At 41.7% G+C, this 18,394-nt stretch overlaps 1 protein-coding gene across 1 annotated transcript in view; it reads right to left on the reverse strand.

Annotated features, from left to right (window-relative positions):
- The window catches only part of LOC311128219 (protein kinase C-binding protein NELL1-like), a gene marked incomplete at both ends in the record, with an annotated part of 560,800 nt that overhangs the window by 105,361 nt on the left and 437,045 nt on the right, over positions 1 to 18,394 (reverse strand). The window contains one exon of the mRNA XM_084160253.1: positions 14,661 to 14,786. Coding sequence (XP_084016379.1) covers positions 14,661 to 14,786 — 126 coding nt within the window. The remainder of the gene's footprint in view (positions 1 to 14,660; positions 14,787 to 18,394) is intronic.

The raw sequence follows: 18,394 nt of genomic DNA on the forward strand, positions 1-18,394 counted from the left end.
TGTACGTGTTATGGATTTACATCCCCTGCTATATTGTGGATCGAGAGTTATCTGTCTAACAAAACTCAGAGGGTGTTCTTTAATGGAAGCATCTCCAAGATAAACCAGGTAGTCAGGCATTCCCCAGGGCAGCTGTCTAGGCCCCTTACTATTTTAAATATTTACAAATGACCTGCCACTGGTTCTGAGTAAAGCCTGTCTGTCTATGTATGCTGATGACTCAACACTATACACGTCAGCTACCACCGCAAGTGAAATCACTGGAACACTTAACAAAGAGCTGCAGTCAGTTTCAGAATGAGTGGCAAGAAATAAGTTAGTCCTAAATATTTCAAAAACTAAAAGCATTGTATTTGGGACAAGTCATTACCTAATCCCAAAACCTCAACTAAATTGTGTAATGAATAATGTGGAAATTTAGCAAGTTGAGGAGAATAAACTGCTTAGAGTAACCCTGGATTGTAAACTGTCATGGTAAAACATATTGATGCAACAGTAGCTAAGATGGGGAGAGGTCTGTCCATAATAAAGTGCTCCTCTGCCTTCTTAACAACACTATCAACAAGGCAGGCCCTACAGGCCCTAGTTTTGTCACACCTGGACTACTTTCCAGTCGTGTGGTCAGGTGCCACATAGAGGGAAAAAGTCAGCACAGCTGGCTCTTAAAAGTATACAGAGAGCTAACATTAATAATATGCATGTCAATCTCTCCTGGCTAGTAGAGGAGAGATTGACTTCATCACTACTTGTATTTGTGAGAAGTATTGACATGTTGAATGCTGTCTGTTTAAACTACTAGTACAGAGCTCAGACACCCATGCCTACCCCACAAGACATGCCGCCAGAGGTCTCTTCACAGTCCCCAAGTCCAGAACAGACTATGGGAGGCGAACAGTACTACATAGAGCAATGACTACATGGAACTCTATTACACATCAAGTAACTCATACAAGCAGGAACATCTGATTCATAAAAACAGAAAAAAATACAATTTATGGAACAGTTGGGACTGTGAAGAGACATACACACTGGCACAGGCACACGCATACACACACACACGATAACATACACACTATACACACACGTACACATGGATTTTGTGTTGTATATTTGTGGTAGTAGAGTATGGCTTGAGCGCCCACACTTAATGTGTTGTGAAATCTGTTGTGAAATGTATTGTAATGTTTGTAAAATTGGATATAACTGCCTTGGCAGCAGCTAATGGGGATCCATAATAAATTCAAATACCAGTAGAGGTACAGTGCCTTCGGAAAGTATTCATACACCTCGACTTATTCCACATTCTATTATGTTAAAGCCTGAATTAAAAATTGATTAAATAGATGTTTCTCAGATGTCTTCACACAATACCTCACAATGACAGAGTGAATTTTTGTTGTTGTTGACATTTTAGTGAATGTATTGAAAAATAAATACAGAAATATTTCATTTGCATAAGTATCCACACCCCTGCGTCCATACTTTGTAGAATAACCTTTGGCAGTGATTACAGCTGTGAGTTTCTCTGGGTAAGTCTCTAAGAGCTTTCCACACCTGCATTGTGCAACATTTGCCAATAATATTTTTCTTCACAATTCTTCAAGCTCTGTCAAATTGGTTGTTGATCATTGCTAGTCAACCATTTTCAGATCTTGCCATAGATTTTCAAGTCGATTGAAGTCAAAACTCTAACTCGGCCACTTAGGAACATTCACTGTCTTAGTTAGCAATTCTAGTTTAGATGTGGCTTTGTGTTTTAGGTTATTGTCCTGCTGAAAGGTGCATTTATCTCCCAGTGTCTGGTGGAAAGCAGACTGAACCACATTTTCCTCTAGTATTTTGCCTGTGCTTAGCTCCATTCTGTTTCTTTTTTTTATCCTGAAAAACTCCCCATTAATGATTACAACATACCCATAACATAATGCAGCCACCACTATGCTTGGAAATGTAGAGTGGTACTCAGTAATGTGTTCTATTGGATTTGCCCCAAACATAAGACTTTGTATTCAGGACAAAAAGTTAATTGCTTTGCCACATTTCTTGCAGTATTACTTTAGTGCCTTGTTGCAAACAGGATGCATGTTTTGGAATATTTGTATTCTGTACAGGCTTCCTTCTTTTCAATCTGTCAATTAGGTTAATATTGTGGAGTAACTACTATGCTGTTTATCCATCCTCAGTTTTCTCATATTACAGCCATTAAACTCCGTAACTGTTTTAAAGTCACCATTGGCCTCATGGTGAAATCCCTGAGCGGTTTCCTTTCTCTCCAGCAACTGAGTTAGGAAGTTCACCTGTATCTTTGTAGTGACTGAGTGTATTGATTCACCATCCAAAGTGTAATTAATAACTTGACCATGCTCAAAGGGATATTCAATGTCTGCTTTATTTTTTACCCTTCTACCAATACGTGCCCTTCTTTGCGAGGCATTGGAAAACCTCACTGGTCTTTCTGGTTAAATCTGTGTTTGAAATTCACTGCTCGACTGAGTGACCTTACAGATAAATAACTGTATGTGTGGGGTACAGAGATGAAGTAGTCATTCAAAAATCACATTGAACACTGTTATTCCAACTTGTGACTTGTTAAGCACATTTTTACTCCTGAACGTCTTTAGGCTTGCCATAACAAAGGGGTAGAATACTTACTGACATTTCAGCTTTTCATTTTTTATTAATCTGTAAACATTTCGAAAAACAAAATTCCACTTTGAAATTGAGGTATTTGTTTGTAGGCCAGTGACCAAAATAAATCGCTATTTAATCTATTTTAAATTCTGGCTGTAAAACAAGAACATTTGAAAAAAGTAAAGGGGTTTGAAAACTTTCTGAAGGCACTGTATATCAACCCTTTTTTGATGTACTCAAGAGATCCATTATTATCGTGTTTTAACTACTCCTATACATTTTGTTGTAGACTATCAGGTACTCAGCAAGGTCTGACTTCACTATTACTAAAACAGGACCCAGGTGGTAAGTATAAAGATCCATTCCATTTGAAAAACTGCAGGCTTCTTACACTTCAATGTTGTCATGCAAAAATCCTGGCGAAATGCATAGTGCATAGAATTTAAAAGGCTCTACCAGATATTGTTTATTCTGATCAGACAGGTTTTTTTATGGTTGATACATGGAGATAATATACACCAATTGCATTAAACAATATAACAATATGAAACATCATAGCAGATTTTTAAAAGGCTTTTGATAAAATACAACTCAAATGTATATATAAATGCCTGGACTGTTTTACTTTCAGTGAATCTCTTATAAAATGGGTTAAAGTTATGTATAGCAACCCCAGGTGTAAAATAATAAGTAATGGTTACTTCTCAGAAAGTATTGAACTGTCAAGAGGAGTAAAAAATATTTTTCTTCTTTTTTTATGGCCATCAATATTCTAGCTATTAAAATCAGATCAACCTTGAATATAAAGGGGTTAGTAAATCCGCAATCTGGATCCCTGCACGGTCTCATTGAAGATCTCTTCTCTAGCTTCTCTGGAACCCAATTGTGATAAGTGTACCATATTGCGTGTTGGATCGTTAAAAGACAACTTTTATATTATCCTGTAGTTGACCAATATAATGAGCTGATGGTGAAGTAGACATACATTACTTGGTATTCATATCCCAAAGATATAAATGAACAACACAATTCAATAGAAAGTTCACACTGATTAACTCTTTAGTCATATCACAGTTTACTTATTTACTTATGTTGATGCCTACTCCAGACTCGTTTTTAAAACCGTATGAGCAAAAAAATGTTCACTTTATTTGGAACGCTAAGCCAGACAAAATTAAACGTACCTATTTACAGTGCATTCGGAAAGGATTCAGACCCCTTCCCTTTTTCCACATTTGTTACATTACAGCATATTCTAAAATGTATTAAGTATTTTTTTCTCTCATCAATCTACACACAATACCCCCTGAATTAATTGGTAGAGGGGGGTGGGGGGGGGGGATACAGAAGATAGCCCTATTTGGTAAAATACCATATTATGGCAAGAACAACTCAAATAAGCAAAGAGATTCGACAGTCCATCATTACTTTAAGACATGAAGGTTAGTCAATGCGGAACATTTCAAGAACTTTGAATGTGCAGTCGCAAAAACCATCAAGAGCTATGATGAAACTGTCTTTGTGAGACGCGGTGTGGGTGAACGGATGATCTCCGCATGTTTAGTTCCCACCGTAAAGCATGGAGGAGGTAGTGTTATGATGTGGGGGTCCTTTGCTGGTGACACTGTCTGTGATGTATTTAGAATTCAAGGCACACTTAACCAACATGGCTACCACAGCATTCTGCAGCGATACGCCATCCCATCTGGTTTGGGCTTAGCGGGACTATAATTTGTTTTTCAACAGATCAATGACTCAACACACCTCCAGGCTGTGTAAGGGCTATTTTACCAAGGAGAGTGATGGTGTACTGCATCAGATGACCTGGCCTCCACAATCTCCTGACCTCAACCCAATTGAGATGGTTTGAGATGAGTCGGACGGCAGAGTGAAGGAAAAGCAGCCAACAGGTGCTCAGCATATGTGGGAACTCCTTCAAGACTGTTGGAAAAGCATTCCAGGTGAAGCTGGTTGAGAGAATGCCAAGAGCGTGCAAAGCTGTCATCAAGGCAAAGGGTGGCTATTTGAAGAATCTCAAATATAAAATATATTTGGATTTGTTTAACACTTTTTTGGTTACTACATGATTCCATATGTGCTATTTCATAGTTTTGATGTCTTCACTATTATTCTACAATGTAGAACATAGTAAAAATAAAGAAAAACCCTTGAATGAGTAGGTGTGTCCAAACTTTTGACTGGTACTGTACGTCATATACGATAGATGGATGTTTGGATGCCTGGTGGCCCAATACCTATACAGACAAATGGATGGACAGCCAGACAGTTAATTTTCTTGATTGTTTAATTTGTTTTCTACTTGTGTGCTTTAAACACAGTGAAGAGGTCCTGATGACAACCTCCTGACTTTAACATACAGCTCCATCTCCATCCCATTCATCAAGTATAATTAGGGAATGCTGTTAGTGTCATTGTGGACGTGTCTGAGACGACCCCGGAGCGCCAGGATAATGATGCATAATGACAGGTTGTCGGAGTCTGTGCTATTTAGCAATCAGGATCTCTGTCCAATGACACACTATGAATGGAGTTTATTGTTAAGATCAGCACCATACTTCTCCTTAAACTTAAATCCTTATCTACCATTATAATGGTCTGATGTGGACGTGCTGGGGGAAGCTAGACTACAATAAGAGCTATTCTACCAAAGGGTTTATCACTGTCAGTCAGGGATCGGCAAGGGAGAGGAAGTTATGCTTATTAGAGGGGTAAAGAACAGGAACAAAATCATGAAAAACAAATGAGGGAAATAATACAGCATTAAAATGAATTAGTCCATCTGCAGTTTTTAGTAGTTATTGTATGTCAGACAGGGCATTATCCTATAGCTCAGTTGGTAGAGCATGGCGCTTGCAACGCCAGGGTTGTGGGTTCATTTCCCACGGGGGGCCAGTATGAAAATGTATGCACTCACTAACTGTAAGTCGCTCTGGATAAGAGCGTCTGCTAAATGACTAAAATGTAAAATTATGTACTCAATGTCACTCACAGGAGATGGAGAGATAGACACTTAAAGATAAGTACTGTAAGTGAATGAGATTATGAGCAAAGTAATACACTATTAAATCTAATTCAAGTCTAACGTACAGATATTATGCTTTCGGTCTGTGTATACCTTATACTTTTCGAGCAAATCCCTGTTTCATATCCAGAACTGTATTTTAAGAGTTCGAGTTAATATTCTATGCTAAGAGTGAAAGAGGGATTAAAGGGAGATATAATTTAATATATTATTTTAAACATTTAGCAGATGCTCTTATCCAGAGCGACTTACAGGAGCAATTAGGGTTAAGTGCCTTGCTCAAGGGCACATTGATTGCTTTTTCACCTCGTCTGCTCGGGGAGTCGAACCAGCAACCTTTCAGTTACTGACCCAACACTCTTAAACAATAGGCTACCTGCCACCCCAAAACCAACACTTTATGACTAACTTTAACTTCTTTAATAAATTACTGCTGCTACTTTCATATCCCTCTCGCTGCTCTCTTGAACATCATGCAGTACAGTGCCGTAATGTCAAATTTAATGGCCAGTGACAAGTCCATACACGGTAGTATTTTTGGAGCATGCTTATGCATATGCAGAATTGGAGAGGGGAGAGTGGCTTTGTCCTTGCTGTTCCATCCAATGATAATTGAAGTCCACAGAGATTTGGCCTGGAGTCACAGGGAGAAAAACATCCTGAGCAATATCGACTGACGGTCGTGTCATTTAGCTTAGAGGACCTAAATTGTGATTTCCCAAGACAATCCATCCAGAGTTCAGGATCCACACATTGTGACACACAGGTCTATCGATTCCACAGGACACAGCTGGTTCTGTATGCTAGGTTTGTTTAGCATGGGGAGCATTCCAGTCCTGATAAGTGCACATCGATAACATAAGTTTGCTAGCAGTTCGCTTGTCCCAATCGAAATACATACATTTTTATTAGTGTTGGATATCAGCAGGCCCAGGTTTAGTGCGTTTTAATGCATTTACAACAGTCCTAAGACAAAGTATTCTTTATCAAGAATGGACTGTAGTGATTAGCGGTTGCTGAGTATTTTCAACCTGTAAAACAGTTAACCTTTTATTCATAAAAGGCGGTATGGTTGCCTAGGATAGTCTAGCAGTCTAAGACGCTGTCTCCGGATGTCACGCCCTGACCTATAGACTCTAGTTAGTTTGGTCAGGGTGTGAATATATGTGTGGGTTTTTCTATGTGGGGATTCTATGTTTCTATTTCTATGTTTGGCCGGGTGTGATTCCCAATCAGAGGCAGCTGTCGCTCGTTGTCTCTGATTGGGGATCATACTTAGGCAGCCAGTTTTCCTGCCTGTGTTGTGGGATCTTGTTTGTGTTCGGTGAGTGTAGCTTGTTAGTGTATAGCCTTCCGACGTCACGTCAAGTTTCGTTGCCTTTTGTATGTTTATTCAGTTCAATAAACATGTATACATTTCACGCTGCGCCTTGGTCTGACCCGTTCATCAACGAGCATGAGGCAAATGGTGGCTATTTGAAGAATCTCAAATATAAAATATAGTTTGCTTAACACTTTTTTGGTTACTACATGATTCCATATGTGTTATTTCATAGTTTTGATGTCTTCACTATTATTCTACAATGTAGAAAATAGTAAAAATAAAGAAAAACCCTTGAATGAGTATGTGTGTTTAAAGTTTTGACTGGTACTGTACATTTGCAAACATTTCTGAAAACCTGTTTTTGCTTTGTCATTATGGGGTATTTTGTGGAGATTGATGAGGGGGAAAAAATAAGCAATTTAATCCATTTTAGAATAAGGCTGTAACGTAACAAAATGTGGAGAAGTTCAAGGGGTCTGAATACTTTCCGAATGCACTGTGTATATGTATATATCAGTGGAGGCTCCTCAGAGGAGGAAGGGAGGACCATCCTCCTCAGTGAATTTCTTAAAAGTGTAAATTGTAAAACATTAAAAAAGTTATATTTTTTAGATAAAACTAAGCTAAATATAATCACGTCACCGTTATTTGCCTGCTAGCTTGCACTATTCCTGCCATTCTCCATCCTTATCTCTCATCAACTAGCTGTTTTCGCCCATAGGACTGGCGTTGGCTGGATGTTTTTTGTTTGTCGCACCATTCTCTGAAAAACCCAGACACTGTCATGCTTGAAAAGATCCTGGATCCGGCATGCCTAACACCGACAATCATACCACGCTCAAAGTTGCTTAAGTCACTAGTTTTGCCCATTCTAACATTCAATCGAACAGTAACTGAATGCCTCGATGCCTGTCTTCCTGCTTTATATAGCAAGCCACGGCCATGCGACTCTCTGTCTGTAGGAGCTATCCATTTTCGTGAACGGGGTGTTATACCTAATAAACTGGCCGGCAAGTATATGTATGTGTATATATATATATATATATATATATATATATATATATATATATATATATATATATATATATATATATCTATTTGTAAGTCGCTCTGGATAAGAGCGTCTGCTAAATGACATAATGTAAATGTAAATATATATGCTCTAAGATGCCAACAACTAAACTACATCCCAAATGGCACCCTATTCCCAGCCTATTTAATGCACTACTTTTGACCAGGTTTCATATGGCTCTGGTCAAATGTAGGGCACTATATAGGGAAAAGTGTGCCATTTGGGATGCAGTCCTAGTGAATAATGTACCCAATGAAAAGTATGGACACAGACAGTATGGGAAGATGTGCTGGGATGGTGATTCACATTAATGAAAGCACATTCCATTAATCGTGTCTGCCAGTTTACAGTGCGATCACAATGCACATTTGTTTTCTCTATGTATTAAGGCAGAGGACGAGAGAGGCTATGCATCAAAAAGCAGCATGTAGCAGTAGCAAGCATGCACACACACACACAAACCCACACAAAGCAGAATCTATTTTGAATATGAAGCATAATACGGGAGATAGACATCAGTCCTGATGGCGGTATGCTTTGCGGCCGAGGAGTGCCAGACACTGAGGACATGATTTGTACATTAAATCTTTATAGAGAAGCTAAATATAAATGCTATATTCTCAAAGCCAATTACGGATGGATGAGATCTGCGATGCGCAAGCTCGGAGTGAAACTCAGAGTGTCTGCTGAACGTTCCTTCTTGTATTGTATTTTATGGGTCTTTCTAAATGGGTTCGTAACGAGCCAGCCTGCTGGCGTGACCTCCATTTTGAAGAGTTAATGTATACTGGGGGGGTTGCCAAGCATCATGCTGTGGAGATGTTTTTCATTGGCAGGGACTGGGAAACTGATCAAAATTGAAGGAATGATGGATGGCGCTAAATACAGGGAAATTCTTGAGGGAAACCTGTTTCAGTCTTCACCTTCCAGCAGGACAATGACCCTAAGCGTACTGTTAAAGCAACATTCGAGTGGTTTAAAGGGAAACATAAAGGGAAACATTTAAATGTCTTGGAATGGCCTAGTCAAAGCCCAGACCTCAATCCAATTGAGAATCTGTGGTATGACTTAAAGATTGCTGTACACCAGCGGAACCCATCCAACTTGAAGGAGCTGGAGCAGTTTTGCCTTGAAGAATGGGCAAAAATCCCAGTGTGCCAGGCTTATAGAAACATACCCAAGAGACTTGCAGCTGTAATTGCTGCAAAAGGTGGCTCTACAAAGTATTGACTTTGTTTCACAATAAAACAATATTTGGGATCTTCAAAGTTCAATGTTGTGTAAATCAAATGATACAAATCCATGTTAATTCCAGGTTGTAAGGCAATGAAATAGGAAAAATGCCAAGGGCGGTGAATACTTTCGCAAGCCACTGTATATCAGCAAAATTGAAACTAGGATTACACTGAAAATAACCCAAGGATTACATTAGTAATTACCCAGCTGCTGGGTCAATCCCCCAACACCAATGTGCTGGGTTTATGTAGTAACCCAACACACTGGGTTGTACTAACCCAGCAATATAGTCTAATTTACCCAGCAGCTGTGTCAAGTGCTCAACCCAAGGCGCTGAGTTAGAAGCACAACCCAACCCCACTGGGTTGAATTAACCCAATGCTGTGTTTGTCAAATATTGACCCAGCGCTGGGTTGTCGAAATGACCCAAATTGGGTACTTTTTCAGCATTTTTTTTAGGCTAACAATAATTAATGTTGGAAAAATAATATGAATTGCCATATTAGGCATAACTCAATGTCTACGTTTTTAAGATGCCAAAATAAAATGTTTTCAGTATCCTATTATTATTATTTTTTCCTGATCGTTTCATTGCATACATTCATCAAGCTTTGGCCAAAGGACTTCCACAGGACAGCCATCTCCAAAGATAACTAAAAAAAGCAATAGTTGTGAGCTGGTTGAAATCTATTACTCAGTTATCACTTGGCTCATGTAAATAATTCTGTAGTTGCCCCTTTAAACATCCTAAGCCCAACATCCCCATAGTGTTCACATTTTTCTCATGTAAATGTTGTAGCTACATAAAAATATTAAATAAACAATTTATTTGGGAAATATCCATCTTTGCCCTTTTCTTCATTACCATGCTGATGATTTAAAGTTGTATTGGATATTTTTTTTTACATTGAATACATGTTTAGTATATTTACTACATTTGGGATGTTTATTTCTTTCTCTGAGAAGTAAGTTCATTTAAAGTTCTATGTGATTTGGTTTATGTAGATACAACATTTCAATGTTGTTGTCATGTATGTTAAGAGAAGGGTCGGACCAAGGTGCAGCGTGAAAGGCGTACATGTTTATTTAACTAATAAACACACGACACAGTAACCAAAATAACAAACTTAACTGTGACGGTCCAAAGGGCTAACACACAAGCCTAAACAGGAACACAACAAGAGGCCACCACCAATGGACCAAGCAGCGTGCCCAGGAGGAGCAGAGAGTATGGACTTGGCGGGAGATAAGAGAGGATCTGGCAAGGCAGATGGAGGCCCTGAAAGGGATCAGGGTGGAGAAGGAGAGACAGCCCCAATAAAAAAAAATTGGGGGGGCTAAAAGTGTGGTCGGGGAGCGACAGAGAGGAGCCCCGACCACTTCACTCGTGGGGGCTCAAGGAGGAGTCCTCACTGGAGGAGGACGGGGCGTGGAGTGTAAAGGACGGAGACAGTCATAGACCTCCAGCGCCGGTTCCCAGTCCGGTACGCCCCGTACCTGCTCCCCGCACCAAGCCAGTGGTGCGTGTTCCCAGTCCGGCCCAGCCTGTTCCTGCTCCTCGCACCAAGCTAGTGGTGCGTGTTCCCAGACCGGTCCGGACTTTTCCTGCTCCTCGCACCAAGCCAGTGGTGCGTGTTCCCAGTCCGGCCCGGCTTGTTCCTGCTCCTCGCACCAAGCCAGTGGTGCGTGTTCCCAGTCCGGCTCGGCCTGTTCCTGATCCTCGCACCAAGCCAGTGGTGCGTGTTCCCAGTGCGGCTCGGCCTGTTCCTGCTCCTCGCACCAAGCCGGTGGTGCGCGTCGCCAGTCCGGCCCGGCCTGTTCCTGCTCCTCGCACCAAGCCAGCGGTGCGCGTCGCCAGTCCGGCCTGGCGTGTTCCTGCTCCTCGCACCAAGCCAGCGGTGCGCATCGCCAGTCCGGCCCGGCCTGTTCCTGCTCCTCGCCCCAAGCCAGTGGTGCGCGTCGCCAGTCCAGCATGGCCCGTGCCCGTTCCACCGGTGCCTGGTCCAGCACCGGTCAGCGGCTCCACTCTGGAGCCAGAGCAGTCCGCTCCACCGGTGCCTGATCCAGCTCCGGTCAGCGGCTCCACTCCGGAGCCGCCACCGAGGCTGGAAGCCCACCCGGACCTTCATCTATTCAGTCAGGTTTGTGCGGCCAGAGTCTGCACCTTTGGGAGGGGGTACTGTCACGCCCTGGCCTATAGAACTCTAGCTAGTTTGGTCAGGGTGTGAATATTCTAGGTTTGTATTTCTATGTTTGGCCGGGTGTGGTTCCCAATCAGAGGCAGCTGTCGCTCGTTGTCTCTGATTGGGGATCATACTTAGGCAGACAGTTTTCCTGCCTGTGTTGTGGGATCTTGTTGTGTTCCTGTTTAGGCTTGTGTGTTAGCCCCTTTGGACCGTCACGGTTAAGTTTGTTATTTTGGTTACTGTGTCGTGTGTTTATCATTTAAATAAATATGTACGCATTTCACGCTGCGCCTTGGTCTGACCCGTCCTTGAACGAACGTGACAGTTGTTAACACACAATAACCAAAAACCTGATCTAATTTGCATAGTCATACTATGTTTGCAGCAAATTTGCAGCAAACAATAGAATGTTCGCCAGAAGTTTCCCAGAATTGTTTGCCAGAAGTTCACAAGTTGCCGCAAATTTACCACAACAGTTTGCCAGAAAACAACTTCGCGACAAAATGGCCAAAGGTTTGCCAGATGCCTGTTTTTTTCTGTAAGTGCTACTTCACGCTTGTACATGTATGTGACCTTGAGGTCGTAAATCATTCTATTGGATTTACTGTTACAACCTACTACTCAACTATCTGTTTTATGTGGACATTTTTGTCATTTAGCAGATGCTCTTATCTGGAATGACTTACAGTAGTGAGTGCATACATTTTCGTACTGGTCCCCTGTGGGAATCAAACCCACAAACCTAGCGTTGCAAGCGCCATGCTCTACCAACTGAGCCACACAGGACCTTAGTCATGTTATCTGTATGTTGATGGTTTAAACATACCACAGTAAATTTCCCCAGATATTCAGAAATATCTCAAATCCACACATTTGATTTAATCTAAAAGAAATTGTCAGTTTATGTAAAGGATAAAATTGCACAATGTGGGTTTTGATGGAATTGAGCTGACCCTCTCTTGTGTATCACTAGCTCCTTTCTTCTCCTATGGAACCAGTGAATGTCAACATTGGTGCATCCCAAATGGCACCCTATTCCCTAAGTAGTGCACTATGTAGGGAATAGGGTGCCATTTGGGGATTATTCTATGAGTGCATGCCAACTGGCACCCTATCCCTACAGTATGTGGTGCACTACTTCTGACCATGGCCCATGGGGCTCTGGTCCAAAAAGTAGTGCACTAGGGAATAAGGTGCCATTTGGGACACACCCATGCAGATACTGGGGTGCAGATTATCAACAGAATAGTTAATCAGCAACAGTGTTTCTAAGGCTGTAATAACGCAAATAACGACTAGTTACCGCCATTGATTTGTCCAATTACCGCCATTGATGTGTCTGATTGTCCCTATTTGGAAGTCGCTCTGGATAAGAGCGTCTGCTAAATGACGTAAATGTAAATGTAAATGTAAATGAAAATCTTTTTGGAAATAAACATTTCCAAATGGCACCACCTCCTCTGTCATTTCCTACATCCAGCATGTCAGAATGTTAGCCAATTCTGCTATGGACAGGAGGAATTGGCTAACATTCTGGGGAAGCTATTTGTTTCAGGGTACATTGAATTTGACCTCAGAGAGAGTTACTTGTCATTTCCTGTTCATGTGGTTTAACAAACTGCATGGACAGGAAATGAAAAGTAACTCTCTCAGAGGTCAAATCCACTGTACCCTGAAACAAAAAACTTCCCCATCTTAACATTCCTAATTTCCCTAGCAAAATTGGCTAACATTCTGACATGCTGGATGTAGGAAATGACAGAGGAGGTGGTGCCATTTTCCAATCAGACAAATCAATGGCAGTAATCAGTTGGTTTTTGCGTTATTACAGTCTCGAAAACACTGTTGCTGATGAGCTATTCTGTTGATAATCTGCACACCACTATCTGCATAGTCTGTATCCCAAATGTTTACCTCATTCCCTAGTGCACAACTTTTAACCAGAGCCCTATGGGCCCTGGTCAAAAGTAGTGCACTACATACTGTTGGGAATAGGGTGCAATTTGGCATGCACACATAGAATAATCCACCACAACAAAACCTAATTGGAGGTATTGCATGCCCAGAGGAATGTGGCAAGCAGTTTGATTTCACTAAATCAAAGAGTATTGGAAGTAAAAACAAGCTTGGCTTGTTTAAATCAGATGAAGAGTCAACAGACAGTAGGTGTATACATTTACATACTTCAATGGCCCAATCTGTGATATGGAAACAATATATAGCCTTAAAATATGGTTTCACCTCAGACTGTCAATCCTTGCATCTATAGCTCAGTCTATCTAATTTGAGAGTGATTACATTTCTCCAGTCCCATCTCTCAGATGGCAAACCAAGTGGTGTGGGGGCTTCCATTTTGATGTTTTTCTGATTCAGGATTGGGCCTTAAACAAACGAGCAAATTAAGTTTATCTGATATAAGATCTGCATCTCCAACACTCAGCAGCCTTGGGTAAAAAAAAAACCCTTCTTCTCGCATCTTTCCCACCTTTGTAAAACGGTCTCTTGAAATCTCTTGACCTGACAGACCCAGTTTAACTGCAGTGTGTAGCCACGTCCTGACCCCAGCTTGACTACAGTGTGAAGCCGCGTCCTGACCCCTCTCCAGCTGAAGGAGAGTGTGTGTGGCTCCAGAGTACACAGATCTACCTGGGGTCAAATGGCTCTCACAACCACTCACAGTCTTCTGAGAGGCAGAGAGAGAAGGATGCTCAAGTCACTATGAGCTGCAATGTGTTGCTTCTCTCAACCAGCACTGAGTAAAACTATAAAACTCTATGTATCAAGCTTCTCAGAGTGCTGATATAGGTTCAGCTCTCCGGGTCCATGTAATCGTATTCCTTGTGATCTAAAAGGCTAAACTGATCTTAAATCAGCACTCCTTCTTTGAGAAACGTTGTACTGTTCTGTAGTTTTGTACAAATCTCAGACTAAAACAAACTGAGAGGATTAATCTGGCCTACTTCAGCACTGTGAGAAGTAAGTGCACTCTGTGTTTACCAAGACACAATACTTTCCAACCTTGAGATCTCAAAATGACCGATAACCCTCAGGAAGTTGGGTACAAGGTGGTACAGAAAATTAGGAAGTGTGTGTGGGTAGGTGTGTGTTTGTGTGTGCTTGTGTTGGCCTACCCACATGTTCAAAGTGTGTGTGTATGCATATTTGACCTACCTGTGCATGAGTAGTCATCCACTCTGATGAAGGCAGGTAGACAGTCACAGCGATGGCTGCCGGGTAGGTTCACACACGCCGTGTTAGCCTGGCAGTAGTGCCTCTGTGCAGCACACTCATCGATATCTGAGAGAGGAGAACCCACACAGATTAGTTGTCAATATATATATTTTATATTTACACTACTAGTCAAAAGTTTGGATACACCTACTCATTCAATGGTTTTTCTTTATTTTTACTATTTTTTACATTGTAGAATAATAGTGAAGACCTCAAAACTATGAAATAACACATATGGAATCATGTAGTAACCAAAAAAGTGTTAAACAAATCGAAATATATTTTATATTTGAGATTCTTCAAATAGCCACCCTTTGCCTTGATGAGAGCTTTGCACACTCTTGGCATTCTCTCAACCAGCTTCACCTGCAATGCTTTTCCAACAGTCTTGAAGGAGTTCCCACATATGCTTAGCACTTGTTGGTTGCTTTTCCTTCACTCTGACGTCCGACTCATCCCAAACCATTTCAATTGGTTTGAGGTCGGGGGATTGTGGAGGCCAGGTCATCTGATGCAGCACTCCATCACTCTCCTTCTTGGTAAAATAGCCCTTACACAGCCTGGAGGTGTGTTGGGTCATTGTCCTGTTGAAAAATAACAGGACAATGACACCGCCTGGTAAAGAGGTCCTGGATGGCAGAGAGTTTGGCCCTAGTGATGTACTGGCCCGTATGCATTACCCTCTGTAGCGCCTTGCTGTCGGATGCCGAGCAGTTGCCATACCAAGCAGTGATGGAGCCAGTCAAGATGCTCTCAATGGAGCAGCCAACTAGCAGCAAGGTGAATGATAGCAACCAACAGGGGCTAACAACTCCATCCAATTGAATTTTAAACTCAGCACGTTGCAAACATCTCCGATAAGTCAAGCAATTGCCTGTTGCGACCATCGTGCAGGGACACATGAAGAAGCATAAACACTAAATTACATAGAAGCGAAACGTGTAGAGAGCGAGCGATTAAGTGCTCACCAAATACTCTGCACTTGACTGTCAGCAGCAACTTGGTGCTGGAAAGTGCCATTGACATGCTGCGAGGTAGTAAGCCATCATTACTGAAATAAGGGCCAATAAATTATTCCACAGAATGATTATATTGGCTGTTGGAGTTGGGTAGAATGTGCGTGTATGTGTGTGTGTGTGTGTGTGTGTGTATCTGTCTTTGTGTGTGTGTATGTTTTCCCTTTGTCACTATGGGGTATTATGTGTAGAATGGTGAGAGAAAAAATAAATTTAATCAATTTTGAATTCCAGCTAACAAAACAAAATGTGGAATAAGTCAAACGGTATGAATACTTTCTTAAGGCACTGTATGTACCAATGTTTTAGCTAAATATGGGCTATCCTGTACAATCTGTACTGTATGGGGGCTCTATACAGTAGTCGGTAATGGTAAAATACTGTATAAGTAAGTAGCCTTGCACGAACCTTGGCTTGTGCGAGCCGGAATGGTTAATGGGAGCAGGATTTCTTGTTTCTGTAGCATGAGGCAGCTTGATGTACAAGTACACCCCCTAGACAGGATGCTAGTCTATCGCAGGGCCTTATTCCTAATCTATCTCCTTAATGCTGAGTGCCAAGCAGAGACGCATTTGGTCCCATTTTTACAGAAATAGGAAAAGAGAGAGGGAGGGAGGGAGGGGAAGGCGGGAGGGGAGGGGAGGGGGGGGGGGGGGGGGAGAGAAAAGATGGAAGGCACACACTAAGCCTGGGAGAGCTTCTGACAAAACAATACCCAGGTAATACTGTAGCATGGTAGATTACAACCAGGCTATGCACATAATTTTTCCTCTGCTAGTGTACGTTGAAAGTAATCTTTATAAGCATTAACACACCGATTGAGTTAAGGGAGCTATCAGAGGAGCTGGATGACTAGTGATGAAATGAGATTGGACAGACACGCGGGAGGAGAAGAGTCATACAGCTGTGTATGTGTGTATATGTGCGTTGTATAGCAGTTTATGAACATTAGAGCAGTCTCCTCCAGGATGACAGCTTTCCCACTACTTAAGGGACTCTGTATAATTCCTACTCTTAAGGGATCTACTCCTAGGTCTATTTCTGTATCTTATCCCCCAGTCGAAAGAATATATCCCGATTTGAGGTCTGGTCTCTCATCGCTCTCACTGCTAAGATTTCCTCCCAAAGTATGAATTAATGTATGCAATTGGCTTACCTCAAGATGCCTAGAGGTTTCAAGTAGTGCATAATGTGTCTGTGGGTATCGGCCTAATTCTGCTATGCATGCATTATTTGGTGTTTTTCGTTGTACACTGAGGATATTTTTGCAGAATTCTGCATGCAGAGTCTCAATTTGGTGTTTGTCCCATTTTGTGAATTCTTGGTTGATGAGCAGACCCCAGACCTCACAACCATAAAGGGCAATGGGTTCTATAGCTGATTCAAGTATTTTTACTGGACCTTTTTTGGAACACCATTCTTTTGTCTTACTGAGATTTACTGTCAGGGCCCAGGTCTGACAGAATCTGTGCAGAAGATCTAGGTGCTGCTGTAGGCCCTCCTTGGTTGGTGACAGAAGCACCAGATCATCAGCAAACAGTAGACATTTGACTTCAGATTCTAGTAGGGTGATGCCGGGTGCTGCAGACTGTTCTAGTGCCCTCGCCAATTTGTTGATATATACATGTTGAAGAGGGTGGTGTTTAAACTGCATCCCTGTCTCACCCCACAGCCCTGTGGAAAGAATTGTGTGTGTTTGCTTGCCAATTTTAACCGCACACTTGTTGTTTGTGTACATGGATTTTATAATGTTGTATGTTTTTCCCCCAACCCCACTTTCCATCAATTTGTATAGCAGACCCTCATGCCAAATTGAGTCAAAAGCTTTTTTGAAATCAACAAAGCATGAGAAGACTTTGCCTTTGTTTTGGTTTGTTTGTTTGTCAATTAGGGTGTGCAGGGTGAATACGTGGTCTATCGTACGGTAATTTGGTAAAAAGCCAATTTGACATTTGCTCAGTACATTGTTTTCACTGAGGAAATGAACTAGTCTGCTGTTAATGATAATGCAGAGGATTTTCCCAAGGTTGCTGTTGACGCATATCCCACGGAAGTTAATGGGGTCAAATTTGTCTCCACTTTTGTGGATTGGGGTGATCAGTCCTTGGTTCCAAATATGGGGGAAGATGCCAGAGCTAAGGATGATGTTAAAGAGTATAAATATAGCCAACTCTTTAACATCATTCTTAGCTCTGGCATCTTCCCCCATATTTGGAACCAAGGACTGATCACCCCAATCCACAAAAGTGGAGACAAATTTGATATGCTTCAACAGCAACCTTGGGAAAATCTCTCGCTCTGTCTGTCTGTCTGTCTGTCTGTCTGTCTGTCTGTCTGTCTGTCTGTCTGTCTGTCTGTCTGTCTGTCTGTCTGTCTGTCTGTCTGTCTGTCTGTCTGTCTGTCTGTCTGTCTGTCTGTCTGTCTGTCTGTCTGTCTGTCTGTCTGTCTGTCTGTCTGTCTGTCTGTCTGTCTGTCTGTCTGTCTGTCTGTCTGTCTGTGTGTGTGTGTGTGTGTGTGTGTGTGTGTGTGTGTGTGTGTGTGTGTGTGTGTGTGTGTGTGTGTGTGTGTGTGTGTGTGTGTGTGTGTGTGTGTGTGTGTGTGTGTCAGAAATAGGGGAGTAGGTGGCAAAAAATATGTTTGTGCTCCTCTGCCGAGATC

This window comes from Coregonus lavaretus (genome assembly GCF_964263955.1).
Source record: "Coregonus lavaretus genome assembly, chromosome: 4".
Classification (NCBI taxonomy): domain Eukaryota; kingdom Metazoa; phylum Chordata; class Actinopteri; order Salmoniformes; family Salmonidae; genus Coregonus; species Coregonus lavaretus.